At 44.8% G+C, this 14955-nt stretch overlaps 2 protein-coding genes across 13 annotated transcripts in view; both read left to right on the top strand.

Annotated features, from left to right (window-relative positions):
- The first annotated feature begins 1855 nt into the window (after positions 1–1855).
- Positions 1856–11004, top strand: LOC105186480 (ankyrin repeat domain-containing protein 39). Of its 6 annotated transcripts, none has more exons than XM_025297986.1 (4): positions 1937–2110; positions 2855–2959; positions 3234–3458; positions 4298–4387. In XM_025297986.1, the coding sequence occupies exons 2-4, from the start codon at positions 2878–2880 to the stop codon at positions 4321–4323; spliced, it is 333 nt and encodes a 110-aa protein (XP_025153771.1). In that variant the 5' UTR covers positions 1937–2110; positions 2855–2877; the 3' UTR covers positions 4324–4387. The 6 variants fall into 6 exon arrangements, with proteins under 6 accessions (XP_025153770.1, XP_025153771.1, XP_011145027.1 ...); XM_011146725.3 differs by lacking the exon at positions 4298–4387 and adding an exon at positions 5805–5850 and having other exon boundaries at positions 1944–2110; XM_025297985.1 differs by lacking the exons at positions 2855–2959; positions 3234–3458; positions 4298–4387 and adding exons at positions 8396–8522; positions 10259–11004 and having other exon boundaries at positions 1856–2110.
- Positions 11005–13192: 2188 nt separating this feature from the next.
- LOC105186478 (nuclear receptor coactivator 3) overlaps positions 13193–14955 on the top strand; it is a 135365-nt gene continuing 133602 nt past the window's right edge. For 5 of the 7 annotated variants that reach the window (XM_011146711.3, XM_011146719.3, XM_011146712.3 and 2 more), the window contains exon 1: positions 13194–14612. The gene's annotated coding sequence lies outside the window, so the exon portion shown is untranslated. Of the gene's footprint in view, positions 14613–14955 lie in introns of all 7 variants that reach the window. The other 2 variants (XM_011146720.3, XM_011146714.3) reach the window with 2 other exon arrangements.

A 14955-nucleotide genomic window follows, 5' to 3' on the forward strand; every position in this document is an offset into this window, starting at 1 on the left:
CGTTGCCGAGATTGTGCTTCCCGACACACGGCCGAGACTGACGTTTCACTCTCGGCGTGAATCCAACGAGATGATCAATAGCAATCGATTTTGACTAAACTCGTTGTGTCGATAGATTTGCATGACAAATTAACATTGCACTTAAAGATACGGCGTAGCATTGAAGCGTTTGCAAGAAAGTCGCGATTGAAAATCGCGAGTGCTCCATGAACCAAATGAAGGAGCGAGATTCTCAAAGAGCGTGTGGCTTGGTGGAAGTATGCTGGACTCGCGGGGTTAAGCTCGGTGGTTCGCATCTCCTTGGCGGTCAGCGTTGTCCTATTTCGCCAATCATTTTTTTTTCGTTTTTTAGGAAAATGCACGTGTTGCATACAACATACGTGTATCACAATAAATTTTTTTCATTTTTTAAGAAAATGCACGTATTGCATACAACACACGGGAATCGCAAGCATTGCACGTTTCGTCGATGACACTTCCTCTGAGACCACGCCCTCCGCTCGATCTTCGGAAATGCACCAATCAGGACGCAATATTTTCATCCAGCAAGCAATCCAGCACGAAAACAAGCACCGTGTGCCGCTGGCTTTACAAACGCATAACAATGTTCGAGACCTTGCTTGTCAAGTACGCTATTATGGTTGTAACACAGACATAAACCGCCTGAAAGTCGATGTAGCACAGACTGCCACCACATACAGGTTTTACTGCCGAGACCTGAAAGTGGATGTAGCATCGTAGTTTCTCTCTCAAAATGGATGCAGATGGCGCCCTATCCCAATGCGGAAGTCGGTGTCGCCGAAAACGCTGTGTTGGCCGCTCTCTCAGGTTCCTCTCTGGGCTGTGTTCCAATATTCACTGCCAGCATTAAAAATCTATAATATACGTGACACAAACTATGTATTTTCAGTACTGGCAGTGAATTTTGGAACACAGCCATGACAGTACTGAAGCTGCTCCGCTTGCACCAAATCAATATGTATGCGATACATTTATATCTCGTCTACAATAGAAGTTGTAGAACCGTAAACCGTAGAAATTGACCAATCATAGTCCGATAAGAGAAAAATAATCGACCAAGATTGGTCAATTTGTACGACTTACGATTCTATGACTTCTATTGTAGACGAGGTATTACTCTGTTGGTTTGTTCTGTTTAGCTACACTGAACTGGTGCAATAAGTTAAAGTGAGAAAAAATATAGTTGTCTCATTCTAATTTATTGCACTAGTTCCAAAGTATAGCTAAAAAGAACAGACTAATTAGCTGCGTTCTGATATTCACTAGGTTTGTTTTTTATTGCTGAACTAGCTGCACTAACTTGCACTTATTCTCTTCTTCTCTCCTTTTCACTAACTCCTAGATGTATATCTATTTCTTTTTATGTTCCCTGAGTGTACACTAGTTCAGCGATAAAAAACAGACCTACTGCCAGCATTGAAAATCTATAATATACGTGGCATACGCTATGTCAATATTTTCAGTACTGGCAGTGAATATCGGAACACAGGGTCTGTTTTTTTATAGCTGCACTGTTGAACTAGTACAATAAGTTAGAATGAGAAAAAATATAGTTGTCTCATTTTAACTTATTGCTCTAGTTCAGCAGTGCAGCTATAAAGAACAGACCCACAGCTTACATATCCTCCTGCACTAGAAATATGTTGCGTACTTGTTGAAATTCCTTGTCACTTACGTGTGGAAAAATTCAATTTCTTTGAGAGTTCGAATATTGAGACAGTAGGAGTGACATATGGTCTGTTCTTTGTAGCTGCACTGTTGAACTGGTGCAATAAGTTAAAGTGAGACAAATATAGGTCTTCTCATTCTAACTTATTGCACCAGTTCAGCAGTGCAGCTACAAAGAATAGACCAATAGGCTACGTTCTGATATTCACTGCCAGTGGTGAAATTCTACAGTATACGTGACACAAACTGTGTATTTCCAGTACTGGCAGTGAATTTCGGAACGCAGTTGGAGTCATCCTGCCCATTTGGATAAAAGATTTCATCGAAGGAGTACAGTGGATCGCGATAATCTCTCGATATCATATATATATAGCTGTTTTTCTTTACGCTATAACACCGCGGGTCGTATAATTGTGCTTAGGTAAGAATTATTAACATACTCAATAACGTTGAGGAAATTTGCATGATGTAAATATCGAAATGAATTATGAGCCGTTGATTCTTTATCAAGATGATGAAATTTCAAGGTTTGGCACCTTGAAATTTCATCATCGTGCCCTTTATCTCGAATATCAATGAAATGAAATGTATATTCGGTGCACGTATCTCGCCTCACAACTCGTCCTATTTTGCTGGTTTTAATCACTGTCGTGAAATAAGAATACGTTAGGATAGGTTTCGGAGCTTCACAAGTATTCACTTGTATTAATCACTTGGATTTGGACAAACTTAGCCTGAAAGGTTTCTACACTAATCAAATATCATGCTTATAGGTTATACGGGAATATAATGTAGTCTATTTATCTACTTATGTTAATTACGAAATTCTATAAAAGGAGCATGCTGTATCTTTATGTAAGATTGTGTTTCCATTTTGTTTTCGTGTAATGTTGTATGATGTTGACAAATATGGTTGCTTCAGTTTTGTGATGAGTTGAAAAATGTCTACGAGTGACTGGATGATTTCTGAGAACTCTCAGGACCTCTAAACGTTTACAACATTTAATTTCGAATTTAAAACACTAATAATAATTTTTGTCATATTAAGAAAAACAGCTAAGCTTCTTGTTTAGCTTGTTAATCAAAATATAAATGATACTGTATACAGACATACACTATTTAAATACATGTCATACGTATCTATAGAGTGTGTCATATATTGCAGATTGTTTTAGCCAACTATTACAGATGCCATATATTCTAGTACGTGGTAATCTAGCATCATATGGTCATAAATATCCTTGGAGAGTTCTAGTATCAGGGCTTAAAGGTACGATCTATGTTGTCCTCACGTACATGCTTTTATTTCTTAATATATATGATAGTGAAACAGTATATTTAGCAATTTATAGATATTTGTAAAAGTTGTTTGAAACATGTTTCTTTAACAATCCTTTTATGTATGATATTAAATACAACACAGAAAGAGCTCAAGTAGGTTGATATATTTTGAGAATTATTAGAGATGGGGTTGTACACACAGACGTAAGTACAGTAACGAATTGAGATTGAGGTGCAAGTAATGTTAATTAATTATGTTATAGCGACTGATATAGAACAGCTGAGTCGTTTCTCCTCTGGAGGATATTGCGACGATTCGACGATAGTATATTTGCAACATCCTTGTGTAATATTGACTGCTTTAGAGGTGCTCGGTTATAAAGTCGTCGCGTCTTCCAGCACTAGCGTAAAACAGGATTATAATGAATATATGTGGACCATGAGAAAAGAATTTTCAGAGCCAGAACCTGATCCCGTTATGAAAGCTGGTACGGTTCAAAATTAATGTAAAGCTAACAGAAGCACTGTCAGCATCTATCACGCACATATATTCTAATACTTTGGAGATGAAAATAATCTAATCAAGCAGCTTAATGTGAATCTAATATTTAGACAAAGATAAGTTGTTACATCATGTGACGCGTCACAGTTAATATAAAATATCGAAAGAAGGGGAAAGGCGTGAGAAGAATTTATCCTGGAAAAGAGAGCCATGCGAGAACGGCAAATGTATAATTATAAAAAAAATGATTAGAATACAATATTATCGTATGTTTTGTCGTTACTTTGTTTTCACGAATTTCAACAGAACAATTTAAATGCATTGAAATGTTAATGCACTTGAAACGTATTTATTGCCGTATGTCCGTAATAAAAACATTTTATGATATTGTTCGCATCGAAAATAACTGCCGCTGTTGAAAAGATGAAGCCGTTATATTTTGTTATATTTTATATACGCGTATGTGTAACAACTTGTTTTCTGCTCCACGTGGTGATTGATAACAGGTGCACAATATACAAACAACGTTTCAATGAACTCATTTATATTCCTGATGTGTGTGTGAAATTCCAAGTAAATTTTGAATAAATGCGCGCACTTTTATGTTAACACAGAACACTACACGTAGATGTTAGATACACTTTTGTTTCCCTTATAAATGTATAATGAGAGAATTATAAGAGACACACAAGGCCAACGATGTGTTATTATATTTGCAAGGTCAAGAGAAGAACACTAGCATGAATAAGTTTTTTCTTTCTTTTTTTTTTTAGCGGAATATATTCTCACATTATATACTTTAAATGTGCGTATCTTTGTTTTTAGGTATCTTTGGCTATATGAAGAAATAAATGTAAGGTCGATGATTATTAAGCGTTCGCGTTTTTGTGATTTCTCGTAATCGGCTCTTTAAACGTACGTAATTAGCTACAAGCACAAGTGACGCAGTCACGTTAAATATACTTTTCTTTAGAATTTTCGGCACCTTCCATGAATATGCTAAAACTATCTGTACGGCATTATTTCATTATAGAAAAGCCCACGCGAAGCATATTTGTCGCGCACATGTTGACTTGTGACACAATCCTGCAAATTGGAGTGTTTGCAGTTGTTTTAGAGAATTATATCGATGGACTCTTACACATCCGCGCACTTTTACGTCAGATAATTACAGCTTAGAACAATTGCACGTGGCATTGCACGTGTGAATTAATGAAATTAATTAGTGAAATTGCGTGAGAAAGAGAGCACGTCAAGCTGCATACCCGCTGAATATTAACGATTTCTAGTTAGATACTTCATAATCTATTTACAGAATATCGCTAAATATATGGGCGAGATTATCGCTGAATATTGCAAGTATTTAGCCGTAGTAACAATACTTTGTCACTCAGAATTTCATACATCATTGGGAAATATGTGGGTTTATTGAGAACTCGTAATCTCAATGTTATCAGTTCTACATAAACTACATGTGCCTGTGTATACGTACTAATCACCATTCCAATAGAAAGATTCATTATTTGTATAGTTTCTTTGTAGAAAGCATTACTCTAAAACCACACCAAGATATCTTCGATATGTAAATGCATTAATCAACAACAAATTGGTAGAGAAAACAGTTGTAACCAAAGCTAATTAAAAATTCCAATTTCTTCTGCTCGGAATTTTTCTACCTCGACATACAAACAACGCTACGGCATTTCGCATTATCGTTTCTTCCTAATTGTTTTCTATCGCTGGTGAAATATGTCGTGTCAGCGCGCGCGCGCGCGCGCGCGCATCAGCTTGAACAATGTTTCATCTGCTGGAAAGAAATACGCCATTTGTCTTGAGAGTGGCTTCAGTCAAATCTCTTTGGAGCAACTTTTCTCGAGATAGATATCTTACGTTGAAGACGTCGAACTGACGCATCCAGGATAATTTTGTACACCGTGGTGAAGCAAGATTGGAACAGGGCGCTCTGCAAACTTTACTTTACCGAGCTCTTTTCGATGAGTTTTCCTTTCTTCCATCAAAGTGTAAGGATTTTCAAGCTGCGCGTGTGTCTTTATCAGCAACTCCGAATGAGCTGTTCATAACGAGAGTTCAAGCGGTGGATTTTATCTTGGCTGAATGTTGCATGTATCTGATGATAGAACGAGCCGAACGAGGAATATCTCGAGCGAGTATCTTGCACGGCATGTTAAAGTTATCTCGCGAGCGCACGTTATCGTGGAGCTTCTCCGAAAAATTTCTCGGGTCGCGCTCAAGTTGACTCACGCCACTCTCTCAGGACAAGCGGCTCGATCGCACTCACACTCATACACGTCCACGTCTGCTTTTCTTCTAGAAGTAAAACGCAACGAGGTATAACGATACTTTTAGCGCGGCAATGGCAAAGACAACGCCCAACCCCAACCCCAACCCCAAACCCAACGTCAAGCCCAAAAAGGTGGAGATCGTCGTCGACGACGACGACGACGACACTTTCTATTACGTCGGTGTGAGAGCTTCACCGTACGCGACCGATTGTGCGGTGTTCGGTCTGATGTCAAACGAGCAGTCAGCCTTACGTGCCCGCTTTCCGCTGGCCCCCGAAAGCTCGGATGTCATAAACGGAATTTTGTTCAAAGGTTAATAATCCCCTCCAAATTTATCTTCGACCCAGAGACGAGACCCCGAGGAGATCTTCCTCGGGGATACGTCCCGATACCGTTGCTTCTGCCAAGTGTCACTGGGCAAAGGCGCCGAAATAAAACGTTAAATCCGTCTATGATGTCTTCGCAGGGACTCATGCGTTGCGAAATTGCTTTCAGGATCACCGTTCTCCGTGATAAACGCTCTGGCCGAGCTCGGCTATCGGATTGTTTGTAGTACCGGCGAGAGCGAGGTTCTTTGGACGATGCAGCGAGAAAATTAATGCTATAAGAATGGGCCTTACTACAAGTGTACCGCATAACGCTGGACGCACTTGTGTGTGTGTGTGTACTCACAACGTCACTTGTATGCGTTTATTTACATGTCGAACCGTAGCACTTAGGAGCAACGAATCAACATTCACCCGCCATGTTGCCGCTAAGACTTCGTTTATTCTCGATTTTGGAATGTTGTAGTTCACGTATCCCCCGAATTACGTTCACAGCCGATTTTGCAGCTTGATGATGAGGATACGAAGTGCGTGTACGCGCGGATTGTCGAACGTCGATTTGCTTTCTACGAGATGATCGATCGCGCTTACGCGTATCAGCAAAATTTCCCGCTGAAGAGGTAGACTTGCACGTTTACGCTTGACTGCGTAAACAATCGCACGAACGTTCTTTTTCATCTCGCGAGCGTACGTGCGTATCTGATGGAATTTTCTCTTATTTCTCATAATACGCTAATAATAATCCGATGAAATTCTATTAAATTGGTGCAAAAATAATTGCAGTTTTGCGTGTTGAGTAAATAAAGACGCATGTATCAGTTGAAAATGATATTTATTGATTAAAATGAAGACCACTGGCCTACACACATTTCTCCCAACGGGAAACAAGTTTGTTTGTTCCTACAAGATAGAATTCTGGAAAAGATAATGGGATAACTAGAAAAATCGGCGCTAAGCTTAAAATGATAAAAACCGCAATTATTTTTGCAACCTAATCAACCTAATCTAATCATGATAAGACTGTCCGGCTGTAATTTCGGATATTGAATCGCGAGAATACCTCTGCAGCGAGCAAAATAATCGCGTTGCAAACATTAATTCGCCTCTTTACGATGCAGAAAATTGGCCGCTAGTGGAGCGAATTCGTGCGTTACCAATAGCGATGTAATAACGGGCGAGCAGTAATTATGCAATAATTTATTGATATCTTTACTTTGTTGCACGCGAGATGGGATTTTGCAAGCTTCTCATAGGACACGATCCGATCGAAAATTTACGCCGAAAGTGTCCAGCTTCATTTTTGATCGAATTTTGATTCCAGCTTGTCCAAGGTCATCCGTATCGAATCCAGCTTACATCAGTATTATTCTTTTGCAGCGGACGTTAGTTTTTCGTGCACTCAAGCACTAATTATGATGTAGTGGCCTCACTATGTCAGTGAGTTGCGATAGTATACTGAAGTAGTGATGTAGTATGTAGCGTTTATACAGGCGTTCTATTACACGGTACCGCTCGCTTCTACGGATAGTCCATTGTATTTATCATGTCGTTATCATGTGAAATATTGTTCCTCCGGATTGAGGCTCAGAGAGTTTTAATATATTAAACTGTTCTTTGATATGGTGTTTTTTGTGATGTTTACTCGTATTCCTATCAAGTATTATTATTGTCGCAAGTAGCAAAGCATAATTTGGAGGAGATATTACGATCGATTTTTCTTATTACCGGCCAAATGGCCAAACGGCGAATTTATGATGAATGAAATTTCGAGTGAAATCACGATTAAGAGAGATTTGTTATCTTGTAGTGCAGCGTTCACGCGTCGGTCGGTCTGTATGATTGTAAGCGAAGAAGCGAACGTCAAGTCGAGAGGTGTATTTGACGACGCGACGAGAGATTACTTGGTTACTGTAGTTTGAGAAAAGTTATCTACTGATCAAGTGTGTAACTTTTGCTCGTGTCGGAAAATTTGCGCGTATATGTCTTGGTATGCGGCGAATTGTATATTTCTATAAATTTGTTACTACACGAGAAGCATGTATTTTGTATCTACAATAGCTGCAATGTGTATAGCGTTTAACTGGATGTTGTAAAGCCGACTACATCATTATTATCATCATGTAGAAACGTAGGAGAGAAATAAACACTGCGAAGAAAGTGCGCCCCACGTCGTCAAATGTGAAATGCTTTTATTTATACGACAGAGATCATCTCGTCTCTCTTTCTCTCTTTCTCTTTCTCTCTCCCTCGCTTGGTGAATTTCTCGGAGAGACTGTAAGAACGATTATTTGCAGATGCGATAAACAATGGCGCACTCTCACGAAGCTCACGATCACGATGCGTGTTGCGTCGCGGACAGCAATCCCAGCGTCCGACAGACATTAAACGAGATGGAGTTCGAGCGTGGTATCTGGTACGCAGGTAAATAAAACTGATACCGTCCGTCGTTCGTGCAACGTAGATCTACCCTGAAACATGCAGAGAATGTTAAATTATGAAGATCCGCAAGCAGAGGTACTGCCAACGACCGGGCGCGAACACGAATGTGTGCGATTTCGGAGACCAGAATAAGTAGTCGTGTACGTGATCGGCCTCGTTCGATTTGAAGCGGACCGTGCGCCGGTAAAACTTCAATCAACGGCTCGATTGCCACGATGACGAACGTAGGAATTTGGGGAATTGCGCGAAACGATGCTTTCTCGACGAACACCCGTCGGAGAAACGTCGATTTCTAATTTCACTATGAAAGACGCTGTATCTCCACTTTCCACGTCGATTTTCCGATAAGACTTGCTTTGCGTGATTTCGGCGAGATCGACCGAGACCTTTCGGGAGGCACCCTGCACCACCGCATCCGGCGATACAAGCCGCGGATTTAATCCGCAGAAACTTGATCGCTCTATTCATAAACGTAATTGCTCGAATGAGGCGCGTTTTGTACTCTGATATATATTTTTCTCGCGTGTTTCTCACATCATGTTTTACAATAAAAGGAATAAATTGAGATAACGTTGTACGCATTCCTCGAATGAGGATATGCTCGCAGGAATATTTTTTATTCCAACAATTTGTGATAAAAATAATATACGAAATAAAATTGCATATAATATATTAGGGGTAGTGAAAAGTCCTTTCGTTTTTCCGTGTTCTTCACTTGATTCAAACGCTGCCATTTTCCAAGAGTAAGTTCGATCTTAATGAAAGTTTATATATACAATAGAAAAATGTTGCTAACTAATCTGATATTTAAATTAACTCTGGATTAAAATTAAGAACCTGTACTATAATCACGGAAATTTAAGGCTTTAAAATATGAAAAATGACTTTCCGGTACTCCTAATATATCATAAATCAACCAAACACGATAAAAAAAAAGGAATGATATAAGGAGAGAATTATATGCGGAGCAAGCCGTTTTCAAGGCTATTTCTATGAATTTTCTTAATACAAGCAGTAGGATCAATGGACTTGAAATTTTCACAGTGTATTCATTAATGTTCAAAGTATGAAATAAATTTGTTACTATCTATATGGAAAGTACGCATAAAACTTTAAACGCGTTAATCTGGAAACACCATTTTCTTAAACTCTCGACACGATTATGCAAAAACTACTGAATCGAATAACTTTAAATTTTTATACAATATACAGTAGACATATAGTTTTTTGGCCCCTACCCCGAACACATTTATATTTTATTTTATTCATCTTTTTAAACATGATTACAAGTTGAAAAAAATTTCATTTCTGATACTTTTTTTGTACAGTCATTATTTTTCCAAACTTGGCTTCACTGTCTTCATTTTGGTACAATGGCTATAATGGCAATTGCATATCTTAAAAATCTTTCTCATTTTTTCGTTTCAGAGTAGTGAGAGGCTCGGAATTATGTCGACAGCAAACATAGAGCTCGCAAACGGATAACTGCATTTTTATCTATAATTACAAATTGAATCGAGGTTATTGTGACTCAATAAAATTTATTTTATACTCTGAACATTAATGAATACAAATGTGCAAATTTCAAGTCCATTGATCTTACCGTTTTCTGGTAAAAAAAATTCGTAAAAATAGTCTCGAAAATGGCTCTCCGCCACGTAATTTCCCGCACAATTCGCGCGGCCGAGCGACTGAACAGCGTTTCGATGCGTTTTCAGCGCTGAGCGACGACCAGGAGCGCGTGGAGAAGCTGCTGCGAAACGGCGCGCCTGTCAACGGGGAGGACTCGGCCGGCTACAGGCCGCTGCATTACGCCGCGCGGAACGCGCACCCGCGGGTGTGCGAAATGCTGCTGCGCCACGACGCAGACGTGAACGCGCGCACCCGCTGCGGCCGCGCGACCGCGCTGCACCGCGCGGCCACGCGTGGCCGCGCCGACGTCGTCGAGCTGCTGCTGCGCCACGGAGCGGACGCGAATCTCACGGACGCGGACGGCAATAATGCCCTGCACCGCGCGCTCGTCGGCCGCGCGCCGGCCGTTTGCAAGCTCCTGATACCGCGCACCGACCTCACCGTCTCCGACAACTTCGGCTGCAGCGTCGAGGAATTGGCCAGGCAAAATTGCGCGGAGCTGTTGCCGCTCATCGCGTCGTACACGAAGAAAGAGGAGCCGGAGGAGGAGCAAGACTGAGTGCTACCGTGTGTCCTTGTCCTTGTCGTCCTCGTAATCGGTGTGACGCAGATTAAGATCTGCGGACACGAAGCATTGCAAATTTAGCCGGTCTGCTGGCGGATAAAATCCCTCGAATGTCACGTGGACGCAAATATATGTATTGTAGACGAATTTCTTCGGTTGTATCCTCGGCGTGAGCAACAGTTGGCAATTGTTGCGACGGACGCTTGTGTTACTTATATTGCTTTAAGTACTCTTTAATGACTGTATAATAAAGATTTTGTTTCCTAGCGCGATATGTTCTAATCGTCTAAGATATATTTGTGATGCGTGAACAAGTGTTTTGGGATGTCCTGAGGATGTTAGGACGATCTCAGGACGTCGTGTGCTGTCTAGATACTGTCCTGTTCCTTTGTTTTCCAAATTTTCCAGAAATTCTTTTTGTCTGATTTACGACAGTATAAAGTATTCCGATCCTTTATGATCATTTAATTCTAATGTACTTTGCATTCCAAAGGTAAACAAAAAGGTAAACAAAAGTATGTGCGGTAGGCGTGAAAGATACACAGCAGGGTAATATATTAGAACTATAATTGTCTCGAGAAAGAAACGCGCGGACATTGCGATAAAATGTACAAAGAATATATAAGATGATTATCACAACGAGAATAAATGCATTTTCTTTAGAATTCCAGCAGAAGATGTCATCCAAGTGACTTAAACTTTTCACAGACACACATATGCTTCTTTACTTTTCCCGTGTTGCGAGGTTCGCCGAGCTTCTGAATTTTACAGCGATGACGTGATTTCGACGCATGTCCCAATATTTCAGCACCGAGCGAACAGAAAAACTTGTCCAACTTGTCGCAAAGAAAATTTGAAGCCGGGGAAAGTCGTGAATCTCTAACGATTTGCCAAAAATTACTCCGCGGATGTACGAATGCGAAGTTATAAAAAGTCTACCGTCTTCCCGGAATGAGTGAAAACTCGCTCGGGGATTTCTCGAAAGGGCGAGTAAATTCAACGCGCCGAAAATTCGTCGGCCGTTTCCGCCGCGCCGCGCCACGACGCGACGCGACGCTCGTCCCTCTCTCTCTCTCTCTCTCTCTCTCCCTCCCGTTAAACTTCACGCGGCCGTCATTCCGTCCGTCCATCCGTTCGTCGGTCCGTCCGCGCACCGGAGGGTCGTGCACTTGATATTGAATCGGTCGCGCTCGCAGCGCTTCGGCCGCGCTCGGCTGTCTCCGGCAATGCTCGATGAGTTGCGGTACGCGACGCACGGCGGCGTCGGCCGCCGGAGCCCCAGTCGCGATAAACAGCGCTGCCACCTATCGGGCGACCACCTCCTCGTTGCGTTCGCTTCTCCGCGCCAGTCGTTGCACAGCGGAGAGTCGTCAGTTGTTTGACGAGTGGTATCAACCGCGGGTGGTTTGCGCGTGCTAGTGTGTGGTGGTGGTCGCCGTGCGGTTCGTGCCGTGTGGTCGCGCAGTGCCCGACGAAACGACCTCGTCGTGATAATCGCCGTTGCGACGAGTTCGCCCGCGGTGTTCGGTCGCGTAGGTATCGAGAGAGAGAGAGAGAGAGAGAGAGAAAGAGAGAGAGTGATTGAGTGAGTGAGTGAGAGTGAGAGAGATAGATAGATAGACAGACAGACAGACAGACAGACAGACAGACAGACAGACAGACAGACAGACAGAGCGTTCGCCGCGCGCGCTCTCCTTCGCTTCACGGCTATCGGAGTTGGAGTTCGTGTCTCTTCGGCGGCCGCCACGGTTCGTCCACGCCCGTTCGCTCGGTCTCGCGGCGTTTCCCTCCGCGTCATCGCCGAGCATCGTTCGACCGCCGGCCGATCTCGAGTGACAATCGCGAGAAGCGATGTAACGTCGCGCTGTGACGTCACGCACGTCGGGTCGCTAATCGAGAAGTACACAGATACGCGCGCGCGCGAACACAAACACGGACGTGAGCGGACAGCGCGCGCGCGCGCGCTCTCCGTCCGTCGTCGTCGTCGTTGCGTTGTCGTCGTCATCGTCGTCGTTGCTGCCGCCGCCGCCGCCGTCGCCGCCGCCGCCGCTGCCGCTGCCGCTGCCGCTCGGGCCGTCTCTATCTCCTTCTTCGTCTCTCTCCGCGGTGCGCAGCTCCGTGTATATACTTGCCCGTATCATACGCAATACACGAAAGAGAGAGAGGGAGAGAGGGAGTAGGAATTCGTACGAATCGCTCGCGGTGTGCTGTGTGCGGCGAAGAAGATAAAGGGAGACGGAAGAGGGTTAGAAACGCGCTGCGGTGAGATTGTGAGAGAAACGAGAGAGAGAGCGAGAGAGCAAGAGTGTGCGCTAGATAAGTCGAGCGAAAGAGAGAGGGAGGGAGAGAGAAAGAGTGTGAGCGAGAGCGAGGACGAGACAGAGGAGAGAAAGACACAAGTACACGCATACATATATGCGCTCTCGCCGCGAGCGCGGAGTCGTCGGGGGAAAGGGCGAGGAGGAGGAGGAAGGGGGTCGGGAGACGAGACGCGCGGCGGGACGTTCCGCCGCCGCGACGTACTTGCGTGTGTCCAGCGTTCGCAAGGAGGAGGTTCGCGCTGCGGCAGCCGAGGAGGATGAGAAGAGCGGCGAGGCCGCCGGCCGCGAGACATTCTGCGACGAGATAGACCCTTCTGGAAGGCTCGCGCGAGCGGCGCGGCGCCTCGTTGCGGTCGTCGTCGCCGTCGTCGTGCTCGTCGTCGCGTCGTCGTCGTCGTTGTTTGTTGTGCCGCGCAGCGACGGTGCGCTGCTGCTGACACACGCGTTTTCGACACACGTGCGAAGCGGCATAAAGGAGATAAGAGGCGAGACGAGGAGGACGATATCTCAGCGTCCCGTGGCGCCCCGCTGTGTTTTTCTGCGGAAAGAGCGCGGATAGAAGAGCAGTAGAAGGAGGAACGAAGTGAAGAGAGCGCGGAGGTGGAGAGGAGAAGAGGAACGACGGCGGCAGCAGCAGCAGCAGCAGCAGCAGCAGTGGCGGAGCAGACGCATCGCCGCGTTTCTCGAATTCTCTCTCCACGAGGCGAGCCCTCCTTGTCTCTCGCAGCTGGGAAGCCGCTTTGAACGAGTGCGCGCGTCGTTTCCGCCGCCCGTTCGTCCCTGAGGAACGTTCCTCGAACGCCGCGAGACACGCCGCGCAACGGACTGTATCCGCGCGCACACGAGAAGAGAAGAGAAAGACGGACGGGTAACCTCGACCTCAAACTCTCTCGCACGGCAGCGCAAGAAACGAGGATGGAGTCACCATCTTCGTCGTCATCATCGTCATCGCCGAGCAGTCGCGGGTAAACTCCGCTCGAATACGTCGCGTGCGCGTGTTGTGTGTGCCATCCACGAAGTGCGTTACTACAACTACGTCGTCTCGTCGTCATTGTCGTTGTTTTCGTGGTCGCAGAGTGCGCGAATAATAATCCGCGCGTTATAATGCACGGCGGCGCGCCGGATCCCGCGCAGCGTCGCAAGAAAGCAGCAGTGGCCGGGTTTCTACGTTCCGTTTTTATTCGCTCGTCGGACGGTCCGCTGCTCTGAGAGTCAAGTTCGTCGCGCTTCGCTGTGCGCGCCGCCGCCGCCGCCGCGTCCGTGGCGCGCTCTCGCGCGTTCACCATCGCGCTTTCGATTGTGCGTCCGTCGCCGCACCGCACCACGCCGCACGGGCTTTCTATCTATCTATCTACCTGCCAGCCAGCCAGCCAGCCTGCCAGCCAGCCAGCCAGCCAGCCAGCCAGCCAACCAACCAACCAACCAACCAACCAACCAACCAACCAAGCTGCTTGCCTCTGCCTGCTTGCTCGCCTGCTTCGCGTGTGACACGAGGGAGAGAGAGACGAGAGGAGAGGGATTGTCCGTGCACGCGTCGAGGACGCATCGGTAAAGGTACGTGTGTGATTTGTGGTGTCTTGTGTGCTTTTCGCGATTCCGCTCCGGCGATACTGCGAACGAACTGTACAGCGTTGTGTGTTTGGAAGTCGCACGGTTCGGTAAGTCTGTTCCTCTCTCGACACGACACGACAGTCCTCGGTATTCGTTCCCCTTCTTCCTCGTCTGTCTCTCTCCCTCTCTCCCTCTCTCTCTCTCTCTCTCCTCTCTCTGTCCGTTTTTCTTCTCTTTCCGAGGCGTTCGAGCCCGAGCGTGTTTTGTTTTGCAGCGCGGCGAGTGTGAAAGAGCGCGGTTGAAAGGAAAAGATTCACCATGGTTTCGCGTTGAATGGATAACGGGT

Source organism: Harpegnathos saltator, unplaced genomic scaffold (genome assembly GCF_003227715.2).
Source record: "Harpegnathos saltator strain DR-91 unplaced genomic scaffold, Hsal_v8.6 scaffold202, whole genome shotgun sequence".
NCBI classification, from domain to species: Eukaryota; Metazoa; Arthropoda; class Insecta; order Hymenoptera; family Formicidae; genus Harpegnathos; species Harpegnathos saltator.

Coding starts and splice junctions, on each gene's coding strand:
- LOC105186480 (XM_025297985.1), top strand. CDS start 8,408: ATGGCGCACTCTCACGAAGCTCACGATCACGATGCGTGTTGCGTCGCG. Junction 8,523..10,258: donor GCGTGGTATCTGGTACGCAG/GTAAATAAAACT, acceptor ATGCGTTTTCAG/CGCTGAGCGACGACCAGGAG.